At 47.6% G+C, this 23,899-nt stretch overlaps 1 protein-coding gene across 1 annotated transcript; it reads right to left on the bottom strand.

The window, feature by feature from the left end:
* Window positions 1–404: 404 nt before the first annotated feature.
* On the bottom strand, window positions 405–17,974 carry LOC119373668 (lysosomal aspartic protease). The gene is made up of 7 exons (XM_037643733.2): window positions 17,876–17,974; window positions 14,461–14,554; window positions 14,172–14,292; window positions 13,643–14,084; window positions 8,119–8,260; window positions 1,119–1,217; window positions 405–678 (listed from the first exon to the last, which is right to left on the bottom strand). The coding sequence occupies exons 1-7, from the start codon at window positions 17,938–17,940 to the stop codon at window positions 520–522; spliced, it is 1,122 nt and encodes a 373-aa protein (XP_037499661.1). The 5' UTR covers window positions 17,941–17,974; the 3' UTR covers window positions 405–519.
* Between the last annotated feature and the right edge of the window lie 5,925 nt (window positions 17,975–23,899).

Here is a 23,899-nt window from a genome sequence, read left to right as displayed (position 1 = left end):
CAACGCATGGTGGCCGCATGGGGTGTCTCACGAAAAAAATGCTCGAGCCCGATCATGTCTGTGTAGCTCATGAACATATTTATTAGGAAAAAAAAAGGACGAAGATAGTCATGCGCAGGCCGCTCGCGAAAGGTCAGCGGGCCGCGTGTTTGAGACCCCTGAGTTAAGTAATTGCGCTGCAGACTGGCTAATTCTGAGAGTATAGCTCCCACGATGCAAGTTCACCGTGAAACAACGCGTTTTAGGCACCATTCACGTGCAACTTGTTTTAAGCGATACCTAATGAAGTGGCTTTGCGATCCCTGCGCTCATGGAAAATCGCATCCCTTATTTCAGATAGACAAGTGAAGCGACACACAGAAGCGAAGAGAGCGATAGTCAAGTGAAGATAGGACAAATAAGGACGCCCGTTGAAATAGTAAGCACGCTTTATTCAGTTCACAATCAAAGGGAAGAGCCATCATTTCGGACGGCCGTACGAATGTCGCATCCTTCCATGCTGGCGGCGAAGACCACCTTCTAGACCGCAGTGGCAAATCCGACACGGTTCTGGCTCCTGTCGAACACTGTGTAATAGGTCTGCGTGAAGACGGCGCCCAAGATCCAGAGGTTGGTACCGGATGCGTCCGACTCGGAGATGCGCGTGAAGCACTGAACACCGCCGGTTGTGAGCGGAATCTGCGAAGAAGTGTCCAGCGTCGGTACAGGGAGTCTGGCGGTCTGTCGTTAGTGTCGAGGATTATTTTCTCTTAGAGTTTTAGATGTGAAGCATCTTATAGCGTAGTTCAATCCGGTGGCGGTGGTGTGCGGCGTGACCACCTTTACTGCGCATGCGCAAACCTTCCCCACTTCCCCTCCCTCCTCCCCTCCCCTTTCCCCCTCTCCACATCACCTCTACCCTTCCATTTGCCCTTACCCCTCCCCTTCCCCCTCTCCACTTCCCCTCACCCCTTTCTCCCTCACCACTCCACCTCTGAAACGCAGGCTCCACATGCCGAAACTCTGCTTCGCATCGCCTCATGGTCCCTTTTAGCGGGAGATGGTGTGATTTTTTTTTCGCGTTACCAAAACAAACATAATATGTTTAAGAAATAGAAGTAAACATTGCGCGCATTTACCCTGATCGTGTAGGCTTCTCCTTGGAGTGGGAAGGATTTGCCGTTCAGATTGAAGGTGATTGGTGGCAAGCTGGAGATGCTGTTGCAGTCGACTTCATACTGCAAGTGTCAGAAATGAAATGTGCAAAACCACGAAGCTTAATTTTGAAGGACTAAGTTATTTGCGTCAGCTTTAAACACACGCGTTCATGTAATAACGAGTCAAGACATCCGAGCGTGCAGTGTATTCAAATTGCACTCTCCGCTGTCTAGTCCTTGTGCTAAAATGAACCTCGATCTGAAATTCGCTCTGGTGAAAGCAACGCCAGAACTTACTGCCTGGAAATCGGAGACCACACCCTGTGTTCGCAGCAGACTTGTACAACTACGTAAAAAAATTTCCGATTACAAAAGGGGATATTCAAATGTAGAGCGCAATCTGGCGACAATCCCGCAAGCGCCGTCCATCTTTTATTGGGCGTTGAAAAACAAATCTAGTAGCACCTCAGCATATCGGCTGCTAGCTGCTGCTTTTTTGCCATCGTTCTGCGATTCCTTCACTGCATGCAACTGTGCACGTAACAAGGGAGCCGTGCCAACGCCAGGAAGAAGGCGACGCTGTTTTTACCCAAATGCCTTGATTACTTGAGCAATAAAAAGCCACAGTTTAGCCGCAACGGCGAAGCAATGATTGCGATAGCAACAAATTGGAATGTAACGCGAAGAACGGAAAGCAGCTCGAAATTTCCAGCGCATCGCTCAAGCGCAAAGGACGCACGAAAGGACACGCACAGGACGAGCGCGAACTATCAAGTGTCACAGTTGTTACTTATTTCTGTTTGAACAGCGTGCTCGTTTCGCAAACGCGGCCGCTGCAGCAAGCAAAATGACTTTCGTACGCTCCGTAACTTCAGCGCGGACATCGCGGTGAAAGCACAAGACATACAACCACCCTTCCTCCCTCCACAAGACAAGCGCGCATGCAGGCGACCACGCCCTGTAGGGCGAAGTCATGGAGGAAGGAAAACTCAGGAGAGGCCCTATCGTATCCCAATGCATTGCGAAAAGTGTGGCGGAAGTGACGTCAGATTTATGGGGCAAACAAACCGGTATGGGGCAAACAAAACAGCAGACGCCCCGCGGCGTGCTTTCCGCGGTGGTTCGCTTCTGCTCGGATTTGTAGTCCCGGCGTAAACTTAGCGCGTATTGTGCGGTTTGCACGTAGTAAAACGTTGCAAGCAGACGTTTACCAGACTGTTCGTGCGTGGCAGGCCCGAGCACAGCGTGCTGAGATTCTTCGTGGAGCATTTTTGTGCAACAGTGCAGAAAGTACCGGCACGTGCCGTAATCAAAAACATTCAGCCCCTGCATCATCGTATTCGAACTTACCTAGCAGTGACTTACGCGTTCTACAGGGCGTTAGATCTCTCTTTTCCTTTCTCGTAGCCCGATTTCCCGATCTATTGCCCGATTAGCGGTTGCGGCGCAACTCCAATCTATAGTTGACGTAACTCCACGTCGAAAAGAGGACACCGCTGTATTGTATAGGCGATCGTGCACGTAAAGTTCGTAATTCCAGTGCGCACACAACACAAGCACGCAGCGATCGAGCGCACACCGAACAATACATACGTCACGTAGTCCGATAATAACAACAAAAGTTTATTGCCCTTTCGTTGAACGACACAGCCTCTAAAACGTACGATGCCTTCAGCGCACGTTATGTACGGCGCGTCAGACGCCAAAAACAAAAGTTCACATGAGTTTTGAGTTGACAGAACGAGTAACAAGCAACAGAGCGCACATCCGAGAGCTTCGCACGCAAATACCATACCTTAGTGATCAGCAATGAAGCGAACGTATACGTACACATGAAAAGTGACACCCGGTACTGTCCGCAGTGCACGCGATTTGCACCGGGTATACGCAACAGCTGGGCATTGCGTAGCTTTCCTAAAGAACACACACCAAGAGCAGCATGCGTGAATCGACTGCACCGCTTGCACGGCGAAAAACAAAAAACAAACAAAAAGGCTGCAAAGTTTCGCGATGCGCGCATGCGCTTGCAAACGTCGCGGCGGAAGTCGCGAAATGTTTCGCTGCGCCTTCGCTAGGAGGCGATGCGGGTGTTTGCGATGTGGAGGCTTCACGAATGTGACGTCAGGGCCTCTCCTTAGTATTCCTTCCTCCATGGGCGAAGTGCACGGAGGCGCGCACGCAACGCTGCTAACGGTGCGATGACCTTTAAAGCGCGCCCCTCGCGCACTTCGCGCCATCTCGCTGGTGAGCGAGAAAGCATGCTGAAGTAAATGGTGTATATAAATAGCTTGCCGTTAGCATTCTGAGAGGCGGTACTCCTCGTGGCCTAGCTGTCTAACGCCGCGCGTTGCGGAGCGAGAGGTCGCCCGTTCGAGTCCGGGCGTCGGAAAGTGTTTCTGAATTATTTTTCTTCGTGGCTTATATATATATATATATATATATATATATATATATATATATATATATATATATATATCATCAGCCCGTCTACGCCCACTGCAGGGCAAAGGCCTCTCCCATGTTCCGCCAATCAACCTGGTCCTGTGCTTTCTGCTGCCAGGTTATACCTACAAACTTCCTAATCTCATCTACCCACCTAATTTTCTGTCTCCCCCTCACGCGTTTGCCATCTCTTGGAATCCACTCAGTTACCCTTAATGACCACCGGTTATCCTGCCGAAGGGCTACGTGCCCGTCCCATATCCATTTCTTCTTCTTGATTTCAACTATGGTGTCCTTAACCCCCGTTTGTTCCCTGACCCACTCTGCTCTCTTCCTGTCTCTTAAGGTTACACCTATCATTTTCCTTTCCATCGCTCGCTGCGTCGTCCTCAATTTAAGTTGAACCCTCTTTGTAAGTCTCCAGGTTTCTGCTCCGTAGGTAAGTACCGGTAAGATGCAGCTGTTATATACCTTCCTCTTGAGGGATAGTGGTAGACTACCATTCATGATTTGATAATGCTTGCCGAATGAGCCCCATCCCATTCTTATTCTTCTAGTTATTTCACTCTCATGGTTCGGCTCCGCGGTTACTACCTGTCCTAAGTAGACATACTCCTTTACATCTTCCAGTGTCTCGCCACCTATCGCAAGTATCTCTCTCTCTCTCTCTCTCTCTCTCTCTATATATATATATATATATATATATATATATATATATATATATATATATACGGGACATGACGGCGACGCCGACGGCAAAAATCAGCCGAGAGTGTCCATCTAATTGCTATCGCAATAAAAAAAAAGAAAACGTCACGGGACAGCTTTTGTAAACCAGATTGGCATTGTGCTTGTTCGGAAGTGTGGTCGGCGCGCGTAGAAACGCCGTTTAGCCTCGTATCTCGTTTTCCCGTGGCCTTCTTTGCGACAAAAGTTAGACTTAGCGAACGGCCAGTGACATATTCTAAACATGCGCATTCTTAGCAGATTTTCAACAGACGGGCGTCGTGCATGCGCGAGAGAGCATGATCGATCGCCGTCCGCTTGTCGTTGCTACTCAGGGACGAAAGCGACGGTTGACTAGGCACGGGACTGCGGGTACGTTCGAGAACGGAAGCGCGAAGTGCGCCTGTCGGATGCCAGCGTCGATGTGAGCAGGCAAAGTATCGGTGCCCCACGCTCGGGCAGGCCATACCCAAACGAACACTTCGCATCATATAGCATAGACACCAATCACTTTGCATCGGATAGACACCCGCATTCAGTGGGGATTCTATAGGCCTCGTGCGCTCAGTTGATGGCGCCACCGCTCTCCGCGTGCGCAGCACCAGTGCGGCCACTTAGCGCATTTTGTCCCTGTTCCCTTCGCGGCGCGTAGCTCGCAGTTTTGCGCGGTGAACGTCGATGCGTGAAAATGGCAACGCAAAACGAGCCCCGCTTGCTTTTTTTGCGGCTACGGACGAGTAGCAAACGTTCAGGAATACTTCAAATTAAGTATTTCGCTTCGGCGGGGTGACCTGTATGCCGCTAATCACGTTTACTGCGTGATATAAGAACCGCACAGTGCCGTCGGTCGGTCGGAAATATTCGGAAAATGCGTCACAGAAATAAGAAGCATGGAGTACGACGTGCATTTCGGCGTTTCGAAGCGAGTAAACTTTTTTTTTCTTGGCATACGATAGAAAATACTTTTTATCGGTAGCCTCGCGCGTCGCTTATCCTATGACCGGCGCGCATTAGCAAAAAGCTGGGATAGTTGAAATGACGTATTAGCAACGTTAAAAAGATAGAGACCGCACGAAGTGCCCGTCTCTTAGTTTTCTAACGCTGTTAGTACGTCAAACACTTTGCTAAATTTTATTTTTTCAACATGTGCAACTGTGTTTTTCGTCTAGGTCCTCCGATCACAAAGCCGATCCTGAGGTCCCTCACCACGACTGTCGTGCACAGCCGACGAAGTGGGCACTGCAGAGGACTATTTTGTGTCGCAATGGTTGCCACAAATAGCCGTTCGGGCTAACAATAATAAAAGGAACAAGGGGACCAACAATGTATCAATATTACCTGCAGCAGCAGCGTAGCCACAAATTTTTTTTTTTCGGCGGGGGTTCAACCATACTTTACGTATGTTCGTCCGTGCGTTTGTATGGGTGCGTGTATACATACACATGCAAATTAAAAAAAAAAATTCGGAGGGCGGGAGGGGGTTTGAATCCCCCTGGTTACGCCAGTGACTTGGATAGAAAGCGAAAGAAACCGCGCCAAGGCAGGACGCGTTTGCTTATCGGGCGTGCCGAACGGCTGCGTTCCAATCGTTTTTACCGATCAGCCTCGTAGGACTTCCATGGAAAATGATAAAATTGCACCTTCGGCAGTTTCCCGGTCGTGTTCTTGCAGCTGTTATGACATGCGAAATCGCTAGAGCAGATAGAAGTATTTTTTTCGCCGCGTACACATGCTTGCGCTGCTCGGAGCTGTTGCCAACCTGCTGCTGTCAAGCGCGGCTATGCGGAGGGAACAGGGACATTTTGCCAGCAGCCGCCGCAGTGGCGCTGCATGTGCGCACGAGGCCTATATGGTACATTAACTTCTCTGCCCCATACCCCACTGAACCGACGTCAACAGCGATGACGTGATAGGCCGCTCGAGTGTCCCTGTACTTTGCAACATTCAGCAGCAATACATTACATTCAGCAAACAGCTTGGTATATAACTTCTCTCACGAGTCACACTCGTTGTCGGTTTACGATTTCCTTGTGCACCGCAGTGCGTCGAGCGGTGAGTGATGTACCGCACTTTCTATTTACCACCTCTAATGAAGGTGAGCACCTTGCGAATCGCGGCTAGCCTGCACCTCTTCCCCGGTTCTCCAGTCACCTCGCTGATGATATTAAACTGCCGTGTGCACTGTTGTGCGATACGCAAATGGCAAATCAGAGCTGCCTTTAGCGCTCATACTTCGTTGGCATGGATGCGTCGGGCGTCATCATTCAGGTGGAACACTGCTATAGGTTCGATACTAGTGGCGGGGCTTAATTTTCATCAGGAAGGAAGGAATACACGAACAGACACCCGCAAGAGGAATGACACGTAGTACACACAGCGCTTTGTGTCAGACAAGTCGACGCATGTCGGGAAACTGAGAATGCGGCAAAAAGACGCACGCTGTTCAAATGGCTCCCCAAGATCGCGCACCAAAGGACAAGCGCATGCGGCTAGCCTGAGAAGACGACGCATGCCGCGGCCAAAAAGACGCATGCTGGTCAAGTGGGAGACGTTAAAGGAGCATGCGCTAAATTCACAAGGTACTTTCTTGACAGACATTTCGGATTTAGTTGCAGGGTGCGGCTATGGTTCGAAATTCTGTGCCGCCTCTGCGCCGTGTGCTAAGCAGCTTCGCTGGCCATCCACCTTCACCGGGTGAAATGACTCCTCAAAATTTTTTTCGCTTATATTAAGTTTCATGTTTATTGCAATGGAACTGAACTATAAAATTAATAGACTGTTGTAAGCTGATTTTTCTATTTAGTCGATAACGTACTTAAGAGGAAAACACCGAAAAAGGAAATGCGATGCGTAACGTTAGCGTCACCGAAAACGAAGTATTAAAACACGGCATCAAAACAGGGCGAGAGACACGCGTCTTGCACTCACTTGGGGTGAGCTTAAAATGGCACGTTGAATACCGCTGTCAGAGGCGGTCCATATGCTTTAAAAAAAAAAAAAACGAGCACACTCGTTTAAACATTTATCAAGTTCAGCTAATTAAGCTGCAAAAAGAGTGCTGACGTTTGTCTGCCCTATACCTCCTGATAGAGCGCCGTTTCAAAGATTGTAATAATCTGTTCCTCGTCCGGAGTTACGAGGGTGTAAAGATTGTTTGAATATTTCTTCAGTTTATCAATCTTCGCCGATTTTGAAAATATGTTATGGGTGCTGATGCAATTCCAAGTTTTCCAGTAGTTATTAGAATTAGGTTTCTTCTTAAATGCAGCAAAGTTTATTTCAATCTTTCCAGCTCTTTTATAATCAGGGCATTTCTGCGTCTGAGACGGGGACTTACAGCTGTTTCTGAATGAGCTGATACATTGTCGCTAAGACTTGATGATGATCACTTATCGCTAGCGGACATGTGATTGCAGATGGGACAGGAATAGACAACTTTGATGCGGAGGGGTCGTCAACAGCAGTCTTTTAGAGAATAACCACGTCAATGTGCCACTTCAGCAAGATATCATGCCCTATTGTGTGATATCAGGATAACGCGGGTTTATCTCAAGTGAGCTGATCTGGCATGGACATAAATTTATGCGTCAATAACGCATATACGGTGGTGAGAAGAATTCGAATACTTAATAGGCTGGCATAAATAGGACTGGAAAGTGGCGCTGTAGTTTCTGGGCACAAAGTTGTATGATATAAATGTTAATACACGCCTTGTTTGGCAAGAACATAGAGTAAGGATTGTCAGCGCGAACACCCGTAAGCGGAATCCAGACACATTGACGTCGTTGTGGTATAATTTCTGCTGCGTACGTACGTATCCAGCAGCTGTTTTCGTAGCACCGATGACCCTGTGAAGAGTTTCCACATCAGCGCTGGGTCCGCTGAGGAAGGATGTACCGGAATCGACCACTGTAGGGCATCCACCGACGCAGAGCTTTGTACCTTTGACGTCGATGCTATAAAGGATAGAGAGAACGCACTGAAGCTTTGTACCTTTGACGTCGATGCTATAAAGGATAGAGAGAACGCACTGAAGAAATAAAAAAAAAGCCACATTATAGCAAAATTCCGGAAAGAAAGCCGTTAGAAAACAGCTCCGCCCTCTGCACTTGCTACACTGACATATTTCCCATGAGGCCTATTGGAGACACCGCCGGCCTATCGCTTGCCATTAGGTCCTGAGATTATTTCGGTGTACGGCAGTGTCACACGAGGCACTTAGCGATCGCGGGTGCCAGATGTTCTGGTGATAAGCCATCGCATAATTTCTGGTATCAGAATCAAGAGGACTAAAGTTAGATACAAGTTTGCTGATTTTGTCTGCATGTGTCCCAGTTATCGAGATGATTTAAAAATGGTGAAACTGCGTTACGCGAAGAAAATTCTGCGTGGCAGTCAGGTATTCTACCACAGAGGCACGCCAGGTCTAGAAATTGATTGGAAAAACACCCTATGCAGGCGTAATGTCGGTGCAACGTCGGTTGTGGTTGTGGTGCGGGCTATCTAATTTTACAAAACAAAGCAATAAACACTACATATGTACTCCTACGATAAAGGCGTCATGTCAGGTTAACATCTGTGGTTCCAGTGTTGGATACGCTTTTATAGCACTTTAATAAACATTGCATTTGTATTCCTATGATTCAGCAAGCTATATTCAAGCGTTGCGCGACCACAGAGGAATACACTAACGAAAATTACGTATGATATTCACATCATCGCACCGTGAAGTGCACTTCGTTTCGATAATACTGACGTATGTGCTCGAACGTGAGTGCTGACATTACGTCAGACCATAAGTTACCCTTTAAATGCCAGTGTAGTCGACGTTCCTGGTAAGCCTACGATGTACACGCTACTACTACACTTACAAAAACACGTCGATCCACCTCGAAGCTTGGCTCAGAGTCGAAAAGTGCAGCAGAGAGCTACTCGCTGACTGCTTCGCATGAAACCGATTACCACAAGGCGTGGAATCTGCCAAGTTTGTTTCGTTAAGGACATTTAATTAGTTAATTATAGTGACTTTTGTAACTTCGAGAAATACTCTCCTAATTTTAAAAGGACCAATCAGGAACCTGTAGGCATATTTAAAGGGCCCCTCACTAGCCTTTGAAAATGCAAAAGACGAGCGCAATATTCTCTCCTGGCGTTTCTCGTCTTTCTCGCGCACTTCGTGACGCCGAACAGTGATTCCCGTGACGTCTATATAACACATACTCTCGATTGGTTTATACACGCGAAATAAAAGATGTGAATTGTCCAGGGGTGCTATGCAGGATGGCCCGATTTTGGCGAAACTCGGTATCTTTCCGAGCTCTGGCGACACCCCCTTTTGAACGAGCTAATAGTACGAGAAGGTGAAATCCATCCCTCAGCGCGCGCTCCGTTCCATTGGTTACGATGGAACGCGGCGTCACGTCAAGGGCGGTCGAGAAGGTTGGGTGGTGTCGTCAAACTTCTTTCATTTGTTTGTCGTTCCACTGAGTGCAGAAGTGCACCCATGCAAGAAAAGTGGCAGAAAGCTCTACTAACTATATTTTTTTATGTGTGCGCGGGCCGTTTGAATTCATTTTCAAGCGTTTAATGTCTGCACTAAGTATCCTTTAGGATAATCAGCACCGTGTCCTCTGAGATTAGTTCCGACCGAGCGCCTTATAACACGGCGGCTAGAGCTAATCGCGGAGGCCATGTGTATAATCACCATGGTCGGCCTGTACATTCTAGCGCGTTGCTCAGCCGGCGCGCGCCCTCATTGTTCTCTTCTTCATCGTCTGCTCGCTCCCAGAGCACGTGCGCCCGGCTGATTAGCTAATTGGCTGGGCGGTATACCTAGCTAATCAGGGCGTGCTATGACGAAGCTGATTAGGCCAAATCATGCGAAGGCCGAGCTAACTAAGCCACGTCTTACTAAGACCATGCTAATGAAGTCGTGTGAAGCTAGGAACAAGGTAATTAAGATCATGCCAACTAACACGACGCTAATTAGGAGCATGTAATTAAAACCAAGATAATCAAGACTTTTCTCACCGAGATCGTGTTAATTAGGGCCGTGCTAATTAGGATTATGCTAGTTACATCGGTACTATTCATGAGTAACATGAGTAATTAATGTCGTGGTAATTAAGACACTATAAATTAATGTTAACTAACACGACTCTAATTAGGAGCGTGTTATTTAGGATCGTGCTCATTAGAATTATGCTAATTACCTCTGCACTATTCAGGACCTTGCGAAATAAACTTGGGTCATTAATGCCGCTGTAATTATAACATCGACAATTAGCGCTAATTAACACGACGCTAATTAGGAGCGAGTACTTAAAACCAATATAATGAAGACCTTACTCACTGAAGTCGTGTTAATTATGATCATGCTAATTAGTATTATGCTAATTACCTCCGTGCTATTCGGGACCTTGCGAATTAAACCTGGGTAATTAATGTCGTGGTAATTAATACATTAACAATTAAGAAATGACATTCAATATCATGCTAGTTAAGACCTACCTAATCAATAGCACCAATATTGAGATCGCACTGACACGGTCGTTACTCCGAAGCAGACCATGCATACTGAGTAGACGAGCCACGTAAAAAGCTGGAAGAAGTTATAGGTGATCACAAGCTCCTCCGATGGCCCCAGCCTTGCACAAGTAGTGCAAGCTGACTAAATTATTTTATATGCAAAAAGACTGCTGAGTAGCGTCCACCGCATAAAACACTTGACAAGCACACCGGCACTATGACAGTTACGAGTTGAACTGGGGCCTTTTCAGAATCAACGAGTTTGTGCCCGAGTTCGCGCGTCAATCAATTTGACTGACAGGCGCCCGCGGCGAAGAGCGGGTCCGCCCACCGCGTTTCCTCTTGCCGAGGAACAGTGCTCACGACGCAACGCCAGCGAGCGGCACGATTCATCTATGAGACTAATCGCACAGACTATTGTAGACTATGCACACACGCACGAGGAACTAATGGTTATATATCATCACGTGGCTACGATTGTCTCGCATTCACTTTCACCGCTCTCACGACGTACCACTCACAGCCATGAAGCAAGCGCCCCTGGTGGGATATGCGGCGAGAATGTTACTGTTGGCTTGTTTGTGGAGACATTGTTTCTACCGATTCGTTACTACAGAAAAACCTTGTGACGTGTAATGTAAGTATAGCAGTAACCTGTCCATTTATTTATCTGTAATATTTCAGAGAAGAAAAACGAGCTGCACCAGAGTGCTGCGTGTGCGCCCTTGTTGCCTTCGATAGTGGAAATTTCCATGCTGCAGGTGGAACAAAAGAATTTTCCGAAAGAGGACAAACGCCCACGAACACGCCCGTGGGAGGCGCGATGATGAGTTGGCAAAAAGATAGCGCGACAATCACGCTGACGTCGCTGCACTGTCAAAATGTTGACTGAGTGGCGGCGCTGACGCGTTCGCACGCGGTGTTCCTTTGAAAACCGCCGCAAATGTCGCACATGCGTTTGTGACGCCATTCTCGTTCTTGTAGCCGTTTTTATCAACGCTGCTATCGCGTGCTCCGCACTGTCTTCCTGTCATAACCACCGTAATGCAAGCGCGGAGGAAACTCGTGTGCCCGAGAAGCTCGGGCCATCCTGCATAGCACCCGTGCATTGCTTTGCCATGCAGCCGCCAATCCGTTCTTCCTTGCCTCGTGTGACTATCGTGCGCGATCAACTGATTTCACTTCATTTTCTGTGTTTCCGACTGCGCAAACGGAGATAGCGTGTAGCCGACAAGCGCGAAATCTTGATAGGCTCAACGCTCAGTGCTGACATGGTACACGTGCTTTTAAAAAAATAAATGGCGAGGAGGAGATATGGCCTGCAGGAAGGGTAGCGAAGGCGAGGAGGAAACTACTCCCTCGTCTTTGAACGCGGGGTGGCGAGGGGCCCTTTAAGGGACTGCTACCTCAGCTATATTCAGCAACCTACTAAGTGCGTGCTGATTTTTTTCCTGGCTAATAAAAAATGCCTGCCAAACATGAAAAGGCCACGTGACTACGCCGCAACGCGCATCAGGAAGCGATCCTCTCAAAGGGGCTCGCTGTGGGGTAGCCAAGATTTAAGGGCGCCTAAACCATAGAGTTTCCTACAATACTTACTAGAGGGAACTCTTGCGCTAGTGTCTATGGGAGCTGCAACGCATAGCGCTTCAGCCAGCATGGGAATGATGGGTAGTACACGGATGTGCCTAAACTTCGTTCTTTTGGCTCCGTTTGGCTCCTCGACGTCGCTTTGTCGCAAAACGCTTTGTCGCAAAACGAAGTTCAGCAGAAGTCAGCACTTCCACTTCACCACTTTAACTTTTTTAGGCTCGCCGATTCAAATATGGTCACGAAGTTCAGTCCATTCTTTTATCCAAGACGAACGACAAAACACAGCAATATACAAGGCCACAAGTGCGTTCGAAACCGTAAGCACGAAGATTAGGCAAATCCGTGTACTACCCATCATTCCCATGGTGGCTGAACGATCGCAGCGCCAGAGTCCCCTCTGGTTAATTTTATGAAACTATATGCCCTAAACGACTCCGAGTTCAAAAGACGAGAGTGCGGCTTCGTTCTCGCCTTCACTGCCCTCGCCTCTTCCTCGCCTCTTGTTTCTCCATAGAACATATGGACAACGTCAGCGCTAAGCGTTGGTCCTATCATGGTTTCGCGCTGTTCGGATACACTCTGTTATCTCCGCTTGCGCCGTCGAAAACGCGCAAAACGAAGTGAAATCAGTTGATCGCGCACGATAGTCATGCAAGACAAGGCAGAACGGACGTGTGACTGCATGGCAAAGCGTGGTAGGAGACGATTTACTACTGATATTCCTCGTATATGAACCAATCGATAGCTTATTTCCTCATGACGACACGTGAACAGACTGCTGGCGTCACGAATTGCGCTGAGAAGACGGGAAACGCCAGGAGAGAATAACGTGCTCGTTCTTTGTATTTTCAGAGGCTGTTTAGGGACCCTTTTCAGAAGGAATGTGGAAAGAAAAAAAATCGATCCAACTAGCGCTTTATCTGCGATGCCCCGGCCGAGGTAACACGCCTCTTGGGTTATGAATCAAGCCATCAAGCTTTGAAAGCAATCGTTGCAACGTTGATAGGGCGCTAATAGTTATGGTTTTTTTAACTGCAACATCTATCACCATAAACTGCATAAACTGCCAGTTTTGTCGAAAGGTCCTTGGGAGCTGCGAGAGTGCAGGGTAACTATTAAAACCACGTCAAGGAACGGCGATGATATGCACCTTAATCTACCCATTCCCTAAATTGTCGGCCAAGTGTTGAGTGGCGAGTCAATTTAAGTGGGCTCACTTGTCCATGACGACCTGCCAGTGACCGGCCTGGCTGACGGCGACGTAATGAACGGCACCCGTGTAGCGCTGGGCGTTAATGCCTCCGAAATAGATCTCTCCGCCGTTTTGCTCGCTGGGCTGCTTGCTCAGGTAGAGCGAGAACACGGCCTCACGCACGACGCCCTGCTTCACCATGGCGTCGAACAGTGGGAGCTGCGCGTTCTGAGAAATGCTTGGGTATGCCAGGCCGAAGATGCCGTCGTACTTGGCGTTCCTGAACAGTTTGCCGTCCGAGTGATCCATCTCGGCAAACTTGTACTGCGTCACGGTAGCAGTTCCGACACCCACGTTGTCGATGCTCGTGACACCTCGCACCACGCCGCCGCTGTAGCGGATCCGGATGTAGCGTCCGTTTTTGGTGTACGTGCTGGACTTGCTGCTGTCGTACTTTGCGTGGTCACCTACGATCGCGTGAAGGTAAGAGACCGACGAGTAAATTTCCGAAGGGCGCAAGAAATTAAATGCAATCGTGGGCGTGCGTTACTTACGGCAGGCCATACTCTGATCGCAATTAACCGACGGTACCCAGAAGTTACTGGAGCCGGTGTCCATGAGAAGCTTGAAAGACTGTGGTGGGGTGCCAATTGTCAGGACTCCGTAGTACTGCATCTGTTCGGGAATGACAAAAATAGGAGATGACAAAATGCACTCAATCTGTATTGTTCATAATTATTTGCACTCAACCGTAATAAGTGGGGCGCTCTGACTACGAATCAGCAGCTAATAATCAGTGATAGGAGACATATAAGCTCATTCTTGCTATTTCTTTAGTCTTACATTGTTGTAGTTGGTCAGTATTATCGAGACGGGATCGCCAGGAGCACGTCCGAGAATGTCGGTTACGTTTGGGTTGTGCCATTCCAGTTGGATGCTGGAAAAAAAAAATAAAGGTTATAAATAAATACCTTACCAAAAGAAAACAATGACCTGGAAATTTTGCTTCAACAAGAATACCTGTAATACCTTAATATCAGTGCATTCTCATATACTCGCTCTAAGGCACTAGATTTCACTTAAATCGCCGTGGTAGCTTAGCAGGTAAGGTGTCGCACTGCGGAGCTCGAGGACGCGGGTTTGATCATCGGCCATGGCGGTCGCATTTCGGTTGGGGCGAAATCCAAGAACACCTGTGCACTTAAATTTATGTCCACATTACAGAAACCCAGGTGGTCAAAGTTAACCTGGAGTCCCTCACTACAACTTTTCTCATAATCACATCGCGGTTTTCGAACATGTGAAACCCCACGGTTACGTGATTATTGAATTTCATGCATAGGAGCGTCAGTAACGCTCCATTTCTGGCGTATTAAATCCGTGACGATAATTAAGACGCATTCACCGAATATGAGGGAAAAAATTGAGCAGGTCCCGCACACTGTAGAAACCAATGTTATGCGAAGCGTTTTGCTGGCAGCTACATATGCAGTATCACTTGGAGATAGATAGATAGATAGATAGATAGATAGATAGATAGATAGATAGATAGATAGATAGATAGATAGATAGATAGATAGATAGATAGATAGATAGATAGATAGATAGATACAGAGATAGATAGATAGACAGATAGATAGATAGATAGAAATTAGGGAAACATAGGAGGGAAGAATAGCTGCTCGTTTACTTTTGACACTAAAGAGAAGTAGTAGTGAAGAAAAGTGGGAAAGAATAGCTGAGAAATAAAATACGAGCGAAAAGCGTAGTCAGTTGGAGTACACAAAGAATTGCCAGGTGGACTAACGTGCTTCTTTAATGCGAACAGCTATCTGTCTGACGCGAGCGTGAGTGTGCCGGCAGCGGCAAGAAAGGGGTATAGCGACGATCATGCGGCGCTGATAGCCTATTTTATCGGGTCCGGTCTCGGGCCGGCGCTATAACTCCGGTTGTTCGAGCACGCATGCCCTTTTCCGCGAGCTTGAGACAAGGCGATTGATGGGTTTCACCACAAGTGAAAATGCACGCGACAGCGACGAGCGACCCGACATACATCGTTCGTGCAAGCTGACGCTTGCATTGGCATACCCCATACACTTGACGCTTTGGCGAGCGAACTCCATTGTTGCTGGCCTGAGGCCATCTACTTGTAATTTGTAATCTGTGTAATAGAGACGTGTTCGTCGTGTGTCGTTTGATCATATTTGATATGCTCAATAAAATGCCAAATTACCGGAAAACGATGCTGCTTACTTTGATAGGGTTGATGGGTTTCACACAAGTCGTGTACGGACGTAAGCGAGAGAAACACCGATGCAACATCATTAACTACTATATACGTCCTACACAGTCGTATCTGTACGCATAGCTATATGTCACGTGGTCTATGTTAAAACAACGATGGTGACCTGCACTCTTGCGAAGAAACGTCAAAACCCGTTCGCCTTGATGCGATAATGAAGAAGGTATACGGCGTCGCGCAGCTGTTGGCAGCGGGACTTTAATTATTGTCTTAAAAAACGGCATCTGCATTGTAGAACTGAACCTCTGGCGAAGCAGTGCAGAAGAAACGCCAGTCCTGCGCGCAATGGGCAGCACAGTCACAGCGAAAGCTCGATGATGATCAAAACTTTATTTCACCCAAAAGAGGGGACCGACTCAAAGATCGGTCAAAGAGCGGCCTTACTAGAGCCCGTTCCAAACTCTCTTGGGGCATCTAATACAAGTACACATGCAAGGTATCCACTACGCCATAAATCATAATTTTTGTTAAGTAGGAAAGCACTCATTATGCCACTTTTCGTCTTTCTGCGGATAAGCGAGGTTGGTTGGTTGGTTGGTGAAACTTGATTATAGTCCTCAGAGACGCGACTAGCGCGCAGTGGGCTCCTCCCAGGTTGAGACGGGCAGGCTAAGCCTGACCGCCGCATCGTGGTAACCTCTACGCGTCTGTGAGGCATTATGTGCACTTTGATGACGCTGCATATGGCTGATGATGATGAAGAATTATGTCTGAGCACTTTGTAGTGGGTGGCAAGCTTTAAACCACACACTCGTTGCGCAATTAGCATTGTGTGACGCCTGGTTGTTATTTTACTCTTCTGCCACGCTATATTACATATGTTAACGCGATTCCTTGCCCAACATGGCGCCTGTATAGGGCATCCTTGCAAAGGAGTTTCAAGCACCAGCGTGGCTCTGTGGTAAAATACTCGACTGCCACGTAGAGGGCCAATCACATTCGATCCTGGGTATCTTTTACTTACTTCATTTTTTCTTATTTCGTGCGATAGCGGTTACGGACCCCGGCGGCGGCGGACAATTACGGCACTGTTGTTGTAATCTCATAACAGCTTTCGCTGTAAAACAATGAAAGATAAGTAACTTTCGCTACGAGATGCAAGTTTGTTGGGTAAAGGATACGCAGCCTGCTACTTTTCTTGAAAGTCTTTCTGTGATAGGCTTCGAATAACGTACATTCATTGCAGTAGCAAACAATGCGCTATTCAGATCAGAATACAGGCCTTATGTAAGGCCAATTTCTTCATTTAATGCGGGACAAAATCATGCAGCACTGGCAATATTTCCTAATGCTTCATGGAGCTAGGGACATGGAACAGTCTTCGTAGAAATTAAAATGGGTGCCCATTCACCGGAAGTGGTGTCGTGTGGTCGCAGGAAAAGGGTGACTTAAGCACTCCCCCCCCCCCTTTCCCTTCCCCCTTCTTTAGGTCCTGCGTAGTTGGGGAAGGGTGGGGCGTAGACTCAGCTATTTATTCTCATACCTTCAGCTTCCGTCATGCTTGTACCAAACAGACCCAGTATCCACGCCAATCCGCGCAGTAATACTACGTATTGCCTCGATAACACCGATCATTACCCAGATGCTTGCCGCATGTCAGCCGTGTAAGCAAGTCTGTTCTTTATGACCGATAATACGATAAACATACAGATTTGGTTCCCAGTAGGACCCATTTTCCGTTAAATCCTGAATCATTGGTGCAGACTGCTGAATCATTGGTCCAGTATTTTCGTAGCTTCGCTCCATTCTGTGCTTTGACATCAGAGACGTGAAAAAAGCACATTAGTATTAGTCAGTGTAATAAAACCGACAGTAACACTACAGCTGTATCTCTCTCAACAATTGATGCATGTGAGGCCTTCGAGACACTCTTCTTTCTTCCGTCTTTGACAGTCATGGTAGGCACGCAAAATGCTGTCCATTTATTTGATCTGCAATTAGTTCAATCTGACTTACCCAAACTGTCCACTCGAACCAACGATCAAAGTGAAAACTAGGAGAAGCGTGGCCCGGAGTTCCATGGTGGTGACCTGTTTTGGGGCGACCTGCCAAACTGTTGTGAGCTCAGAGTCTCCCGCTATGAAGTGCTTTTCTTATCTGCGTCTGCAACACAAGCGCATACGGCAGCGGTGCTGGGGAGTCGCTTAGGCGGCTGCATTTGTGCATCTTCTCAACTTGCGTGTTCAGAACCTTCGGTGTTGTTTTGACGTCTTGTGAGCTGTATCACTTTTCAGTCCCCCAGCCATCTTTGCGTTACTTTCAGGGAAAACAACCAACCTTAGTCGTCCCTGCGTATATGAAACCTTCACTTCTCAATCTATATAGGGGTAACAGCTAACCTCAACCAGTTCTAAATTTTTTATCAGTGTGTGTAATGCATGGTTGAACTTTGCCCGGCGGCACTTCTAATATTTTGTAGTACTTAGGATACGTGTACGAAAGCGATAACTTAAGCCTGTACTAGGTTCTAGAAAGTTGTGGCTTCAATTTTGTTCTTCTTCGCGAACACGGTGACAAGGCTTGTTCACAAAAAATTCCGGCAGATCCCTCGCATTGTAGGAACCGACTTCATGCGAAGCAGTGAGCGAGTAGCTGTCTACGCCGCATTTTTTTTTTTGTTGGCTTTGAGCCAAGTCTTACGAAGTAGATCAACATCGTTGCGTAAACTCAGTAGTTGTGTGCACATCGTGGGCTTACCGGGCACGTCGACTATACACGCGTGTAGAGGGTAGCTTATAGTTCGACGTGACGTCAGCACTCACGTTACAGCACAGACGTCATTTTTATTGAAACGAAGTGTAAGCAGCGTTCGTTGGCGTATCCTGCGGGGGCGAGCAACGCTACACCCTATAGCTTGCTGAGTCATAGGAGTACATATGTAACGTTTATTACATTGCTATAAGACGGATAGCCAGCACTACAACCACAAATGACGTTAGCCAAGCATCGCCCCAACAACTGATGTTAGGCAAGCTTTGGTGTAATACTTTTACGATCTGTACCGCATAGCTGGTGGCTAAGGTTCGGTGCAGCGCGTATGTCAGCGTTTATCTGCTGTATTAAAATCGCGTCTATAAAAAACGGAATGTCTTCTTTTTTAATGCAAAGTGTCATAAAGTGTTCAACGTAATTTCGCTGTTACTGGGTTCATATAAACGGTGAATCACCTGCGGGGCATACCTGCATACCACGGACCATGGAAGGCTGGTACGTGCCACACGTGACGGGGGAGGGCTTTTATGACGTAGGGCGACAGGCCTGTCATGTTATTCATGTCATGGCCTGTCAGTCATATTCGTCATACACTCATTTTCTCATATGCCAAATTTGGGGTATACCAAGTCAAGGAGGCGACCACGAGAGTACCCAGACGTGAGAGACAGATAGGAACGGTCAAAGTGCCTTTAGTGCCTTTAGTGCCTTTAGTTCACTAAGAAATGCTTCCAATTTAATAAGATACATTGGAGGCGTTCCCCGGCAAGCCAGCGTCGTCTTTCATCACGTTAATGGTATTACTTTTTCCAAGAAGCACTAGGCTACGTTAAGCCTTATTATTATTACAGACAACACTTGACCACGCCCATGAAATAGCTGCTGCTACCGTCAGCGCGTCAGACATGTTGGAGCAAAATCTGCAGACGAAGTAAAGGAAAGAAAGAAAGGACAGGGAGGGAGTGAGGTTTATTCAGCACACGCGCTGCTGTTACTGGACAAGGCGCTGTTAGCCATACGGTTCGGTGGGGCGAAATGCAAAAGCGCCCCTGTACTTAGATGTACGTGCGCGTTAAAGAATCCCAGGTGGTTAAAATGAATGCAGACTACCCCACCACGGTGTGCCTCGTAATCATATCGTGGTTTTGGCACGTGAAACCCCAGAATTGCAGACCCTTCTAGCACTTGACTGGTTCGCACGTTATTATGACGGAATCGAACAACACATAAGACAGGAGTAAGCGTAAAGACGACAGATACGGCGATGAAAGGAAGAATCGCGTCAGCGACGTGTCTGTCGTCTCTACTTGGTCCCGTCTCATGCGTTGTTCGATTCCGAGCAAATCGAAAAACCTATTTTTGAAAAAGAAAGCCTCCGACGTACCACACGAGCTCTTATACCTCCGTGTGGGTCAGACCTCCCTGGTGGTTTAACCCGCCGAGAGGAGGTTACGTTGCGGAGGCTTCGCGTTGGGGTTGCGCTTACCCCATTCGTGACCACCCTTTGGGCGCAAAAGTACCGCGGCCGGTATGGTACATCGTGCCCATTTGCAACGCCCCAAGTCAGCGATGTAACTGTCACACACTTATTGTGGACATGCACGGGTCTACAATTAAGCCATCGTCGTCACCTATGTGCAACAGGCCTCAGGCCTGGCCGACCACCCGACCTTGAACGCTGGATTAGTGGACCTCACCACCGTTCGTTACTGGACTTCATACACGAAGCAAATTCATATGTGTATTTCTGAATAAATATTATGCCTAAGGGCAGACTTTCGAAAAAAAAAAAAAGAAAAACAAGTAAAGCGATGCTTAGAAGCCAGGCCCGTAGCCGGGGGGGGCGGGGCGAGGGGCCCGCCCCCCCCTCCCCGTAATTTTGGTGAAGTATGTGTTTTACCAAAAATAAATAATAAAAATAGGCGTTTTTCTCAAAAAGTCAAGGTTTTCAGCAAGTGCCCCCCCCCCCCCCCCCCCCGAAAAAAATTCCTGGCTACGGGCCTGTTAGAAGCGAATGCGTCATGCTGTGTCAGAAGCCTTTGCACTTCAGTGCGACGAATGAGAGCACATTTACGCCCTGGTAGACATACTCCAGAGGGGCAGTACAGGAGTCGAGTTTCGCCACGAGGTGCAATACCCGTCCACGTTGCGTTTTTTAGAGCCGACGTTAGGCCGACCAATGGCGCGTCCCGTAATCTTGTTTCCGACACGTGCCGCGCTGACTTGAACGGCGCGTGTCAGAATGCACGCGTTTCGCTTGCCCGAAGATTATACTCTCTACTATGATAACCAGACCGTGAATTCGCGTGCGCAGTCATGTACAGAGATCGCTGCAGGGCCGTAGCCAGGGGGGAGGGGGTCCCTGGGGGCCCGCCCCTCCCCGAAATTTTGATGACGCATGGTGTTTTGTCGAAAATAAATAATGAAAATAGGCATTTTTCTCAAATAGTCAAGGCTTTCAGCAAATGAGCCGCCCCCCAGGAAAAAATTCCTGGCTACGGGCCTGGGTCGCAGTACCTTGAAGTTCGAGCCATCTGGCATTGTTCATATTCTTGTTCGCTTGTAACCATAAACATCCTCATGTCATGTCATGGTTACTCAGGTAAAATACTACAAACTCTTTCAGATGTCACGTGCAACCACACTTTTACGATGTTTCTTGCAGGGATCACAATCTGTGTAATTTATATGGTTACTCATGGTTAATGTCATGTCCCTCTATACTGTATATGCAATGTGAACTTCATAACTAACCTTTAAAGGAAAGCCACAGATCGTGAAGAGTATCCTCATTTGAATATTTGTCACGTCAACAACAGTAAAACTAGTATTCGGTATAGCCAGGCATTTCATTTAAAATAATATGTTGGGATAGCAGCACCTTTGCCTGCAACTCCGAGGAACTTCGGAGCGCTGTCGCAAAACAGAACTATTCGTCAAGAATAATTACAGACGCCATCAGACGTGCGGAAGTACTCGGTCGTTCGCGTCTGCTGAATTCTGCCAAGAAGTCCCAAGATGATTCCGATATTAAACTCATTTTTACACACGTGGCATCAGCTCCAAATCTTAACCATTTTTTAAGTGAACATTTCGACATTTTAACAGACAACGAGCGACTTGAACAAATCTTCGCGCAACGGCACGAGTTGTTTGCAGACGATCGCGGGACCTTCGAGATTTTCAAGGCTTATATTCACACTTGCGACTCAAGGCCCCCGATGTTCACACCTGGGTCATTCCACGCCAAACGTCCCAGACATTGCGCTCGACCCTCTCCAATTGTATTGCAAAAAAATGTGGACGTTCATATCAGTGCACTAATTGCCCTCGGAAAGTATTTTTTGGAAAAAAAATTTTTCTTGTCTGTTACAGTGATTTGAATTTTGCCGTAGTGGGTGAAACATAGGTTGCGAAAAAATACTCTAAAAAATACAATACTTTACGGAACGCTTTAACTATCTGCTGTTTACTTGAAAAGGAATGACACTATCTTATTATCGCCCATTGACGACCACTACTTTGTCTCACGATGTGCTTTGTGGTGAAGCAATGCTGCAATTCTGCGCCCATTTTGATTATTTTTTAAAAATTCTACAAATATTACAGACAAAATAGGACTATATCACATGGCTGGATAGTTGGCAGTAAGCGTGTAAAAAAAGTATTGAAGTCGATGACCGAGTAGTTTCGAAGTGGAAGGGGCGCAAACATTGAAAAATGTGTGAAATGCTCCACGTTCAGGCACATGTAGAGTGGTGATGCAGTCCAAGTAAAAATGCACGCTTGGTCTCGTTGGGAAGAGTAAACAAAGGAGATTTATTTGTGAAAGTTTCATCGGAGTGTTTTTTTGTTTTTGGCGAGAAACAAAATTTTATGTTGAGCATTCGCGGCGTGCCTGGGCGCGGGCCCGTAAGTCCGCTTCACTGCGTCGCCACTGTTCCTTGGGGCAACGGAAGTATGCAGCGCCCACGCGGGTGGCATGATCGTGTGCTCCTGTGAGTTTTCACGTTGCTAAAAACTTGAAAACAGTGTATATGGCTGGCAGAATGTTTCGGAAGGGCACTAAAGGTTGCCGGTTAGTAGTCGGAGCAGAGCACGATTTCATTGCCACGTCACTGCATGCACACGTACGACAGGCGCAGAGCTTGGGTTGTGTTTTCGATCTCCGCGGAGGTTGCAGTTCTTACTGCCGTTGCCGACGTATGGTCTTCGCCACTTGAAATGCCTGTGTTGCTGGGTAGGTGGTGAGCCCGGCATTAAGAGTGGTCAGTGATGACGGCACGAAAAGGTGAAACGTGCGCGCACCTTTGAGGGAGATTGTAGACTCAATCCTTGCTGAGAGCTCAACTTTCTGCCCCGCTGCATGCGATGCTTTCATCTTAGTAATCGCCTTGCGATTACTAAGCGGAGGTGATAGACATTTAAAAGGACGCAGCCGCCTTTAAGGCGGCTTCGTCCTTTTGTATATTTATCGCTTTCGGTTTCCATTGTACAGGCTCTCCGTCTAAAATATGACACGACAACAGTATACTCACCATTCGCAATGTGTATCTTACGCGCTGCTAAGGGATGCGGCCGAAAGACGAACCTTCGAGTGCCGCGTGCTCGCTCGGCGACGCGATCACCGGAGCAAAGTTCACCTCTGCCGAAGATCCGAGCGTAAGAATACGTAGCACCATTCGGCTCCGAAGCACGAATTGCGCGAGTCACGTTCAAGCGAGCTGCCCATAAAAAAGAATTATAAGTGTATTCCCGGTACCTGTTAGCCACTTTTATTATATAATAATATATTTTAAACGAACCATCACTCGTTTTCCCTGACACTTCGTCGGCGGCACTGCGGAAAGCCGAAGAATCCGTGTCGAAACGTGAAAACTCACAGCAGCACACGATCGTGCCACCCGCGTGGGTGCTGCATACTTCCGTTGCCCCAAGGAACAGTGGCGGCGCAGTGAAGCGGACTTACGGGCCCGCGCCCAGGCACGCCGCGAATGCTACACATAAAATTTAGTTTCTCGCCAAAAACAAAAAACACTCCGGTGAAACTTTCACAAATAAATCTCCTTTGTTTACTCTTCCCAACGAGACCAAGCGTGCATTTTTACTTGGACTGCATCACCACTCTACATGTGCCTGAACGTGGGGCATTTCACACATTTTTCAATGTTTGCGCCCCTTCCACTTCGAAACTACTCGGTCATCGACTTCAATACTTTTTTGACACGCTTACTGCCAACTATCCAGCCACGTGATATAGTCCCATTT

The sequence above is a fragment of the Rhipicephalus sanguineus genome, chromosome 1 (genome assembly GCF_013339695.2).
Source record: "Rhipicephalus sanguineus isolate Rsan-2018 chromosome 1, BIME_Rsan_1.4, whole genome shotgun sequence".
Lineage (NCBI taxonomy): Eukaryota > Metazoa > Arthropoda > Arachnida > Ixodida > Ixodidae > Rhipicephalus > Rhipicephalus sanguineus.
Note: the sequence above shows the minus strand (reverse complement) of the source record. Positions and strands in the feature narration are given on the sequence as shown.

What these genes read in the sequence shown, in the direction of transcription:
- LOC119373668 (XM_037643733.2), bottom strand. Translation starts at nt 17,940, where the DNA reads ATGGAACTCCGGGCCACGCTTCTCCTAGTTTTCACTTTGATCGTTGGT. An exon ending in CGATCAGAGTATGGCCTGCC is followed by an intron (nt 14,085 to 14,171) that starts GTAAGTAACGCA and finishes ACGCGATCGTAG; the next exon opens with GTGACCACGCAAAGTACGAC. An exon ending in CGAAAACAGCTGCTGGATAC is followed by an intron (nt 1,218 to 8,118) that starts GTACGTACGCAG and finishes TGACACTTGCAG; the next exon opens with TATGAAGTCGACTGCAACAG.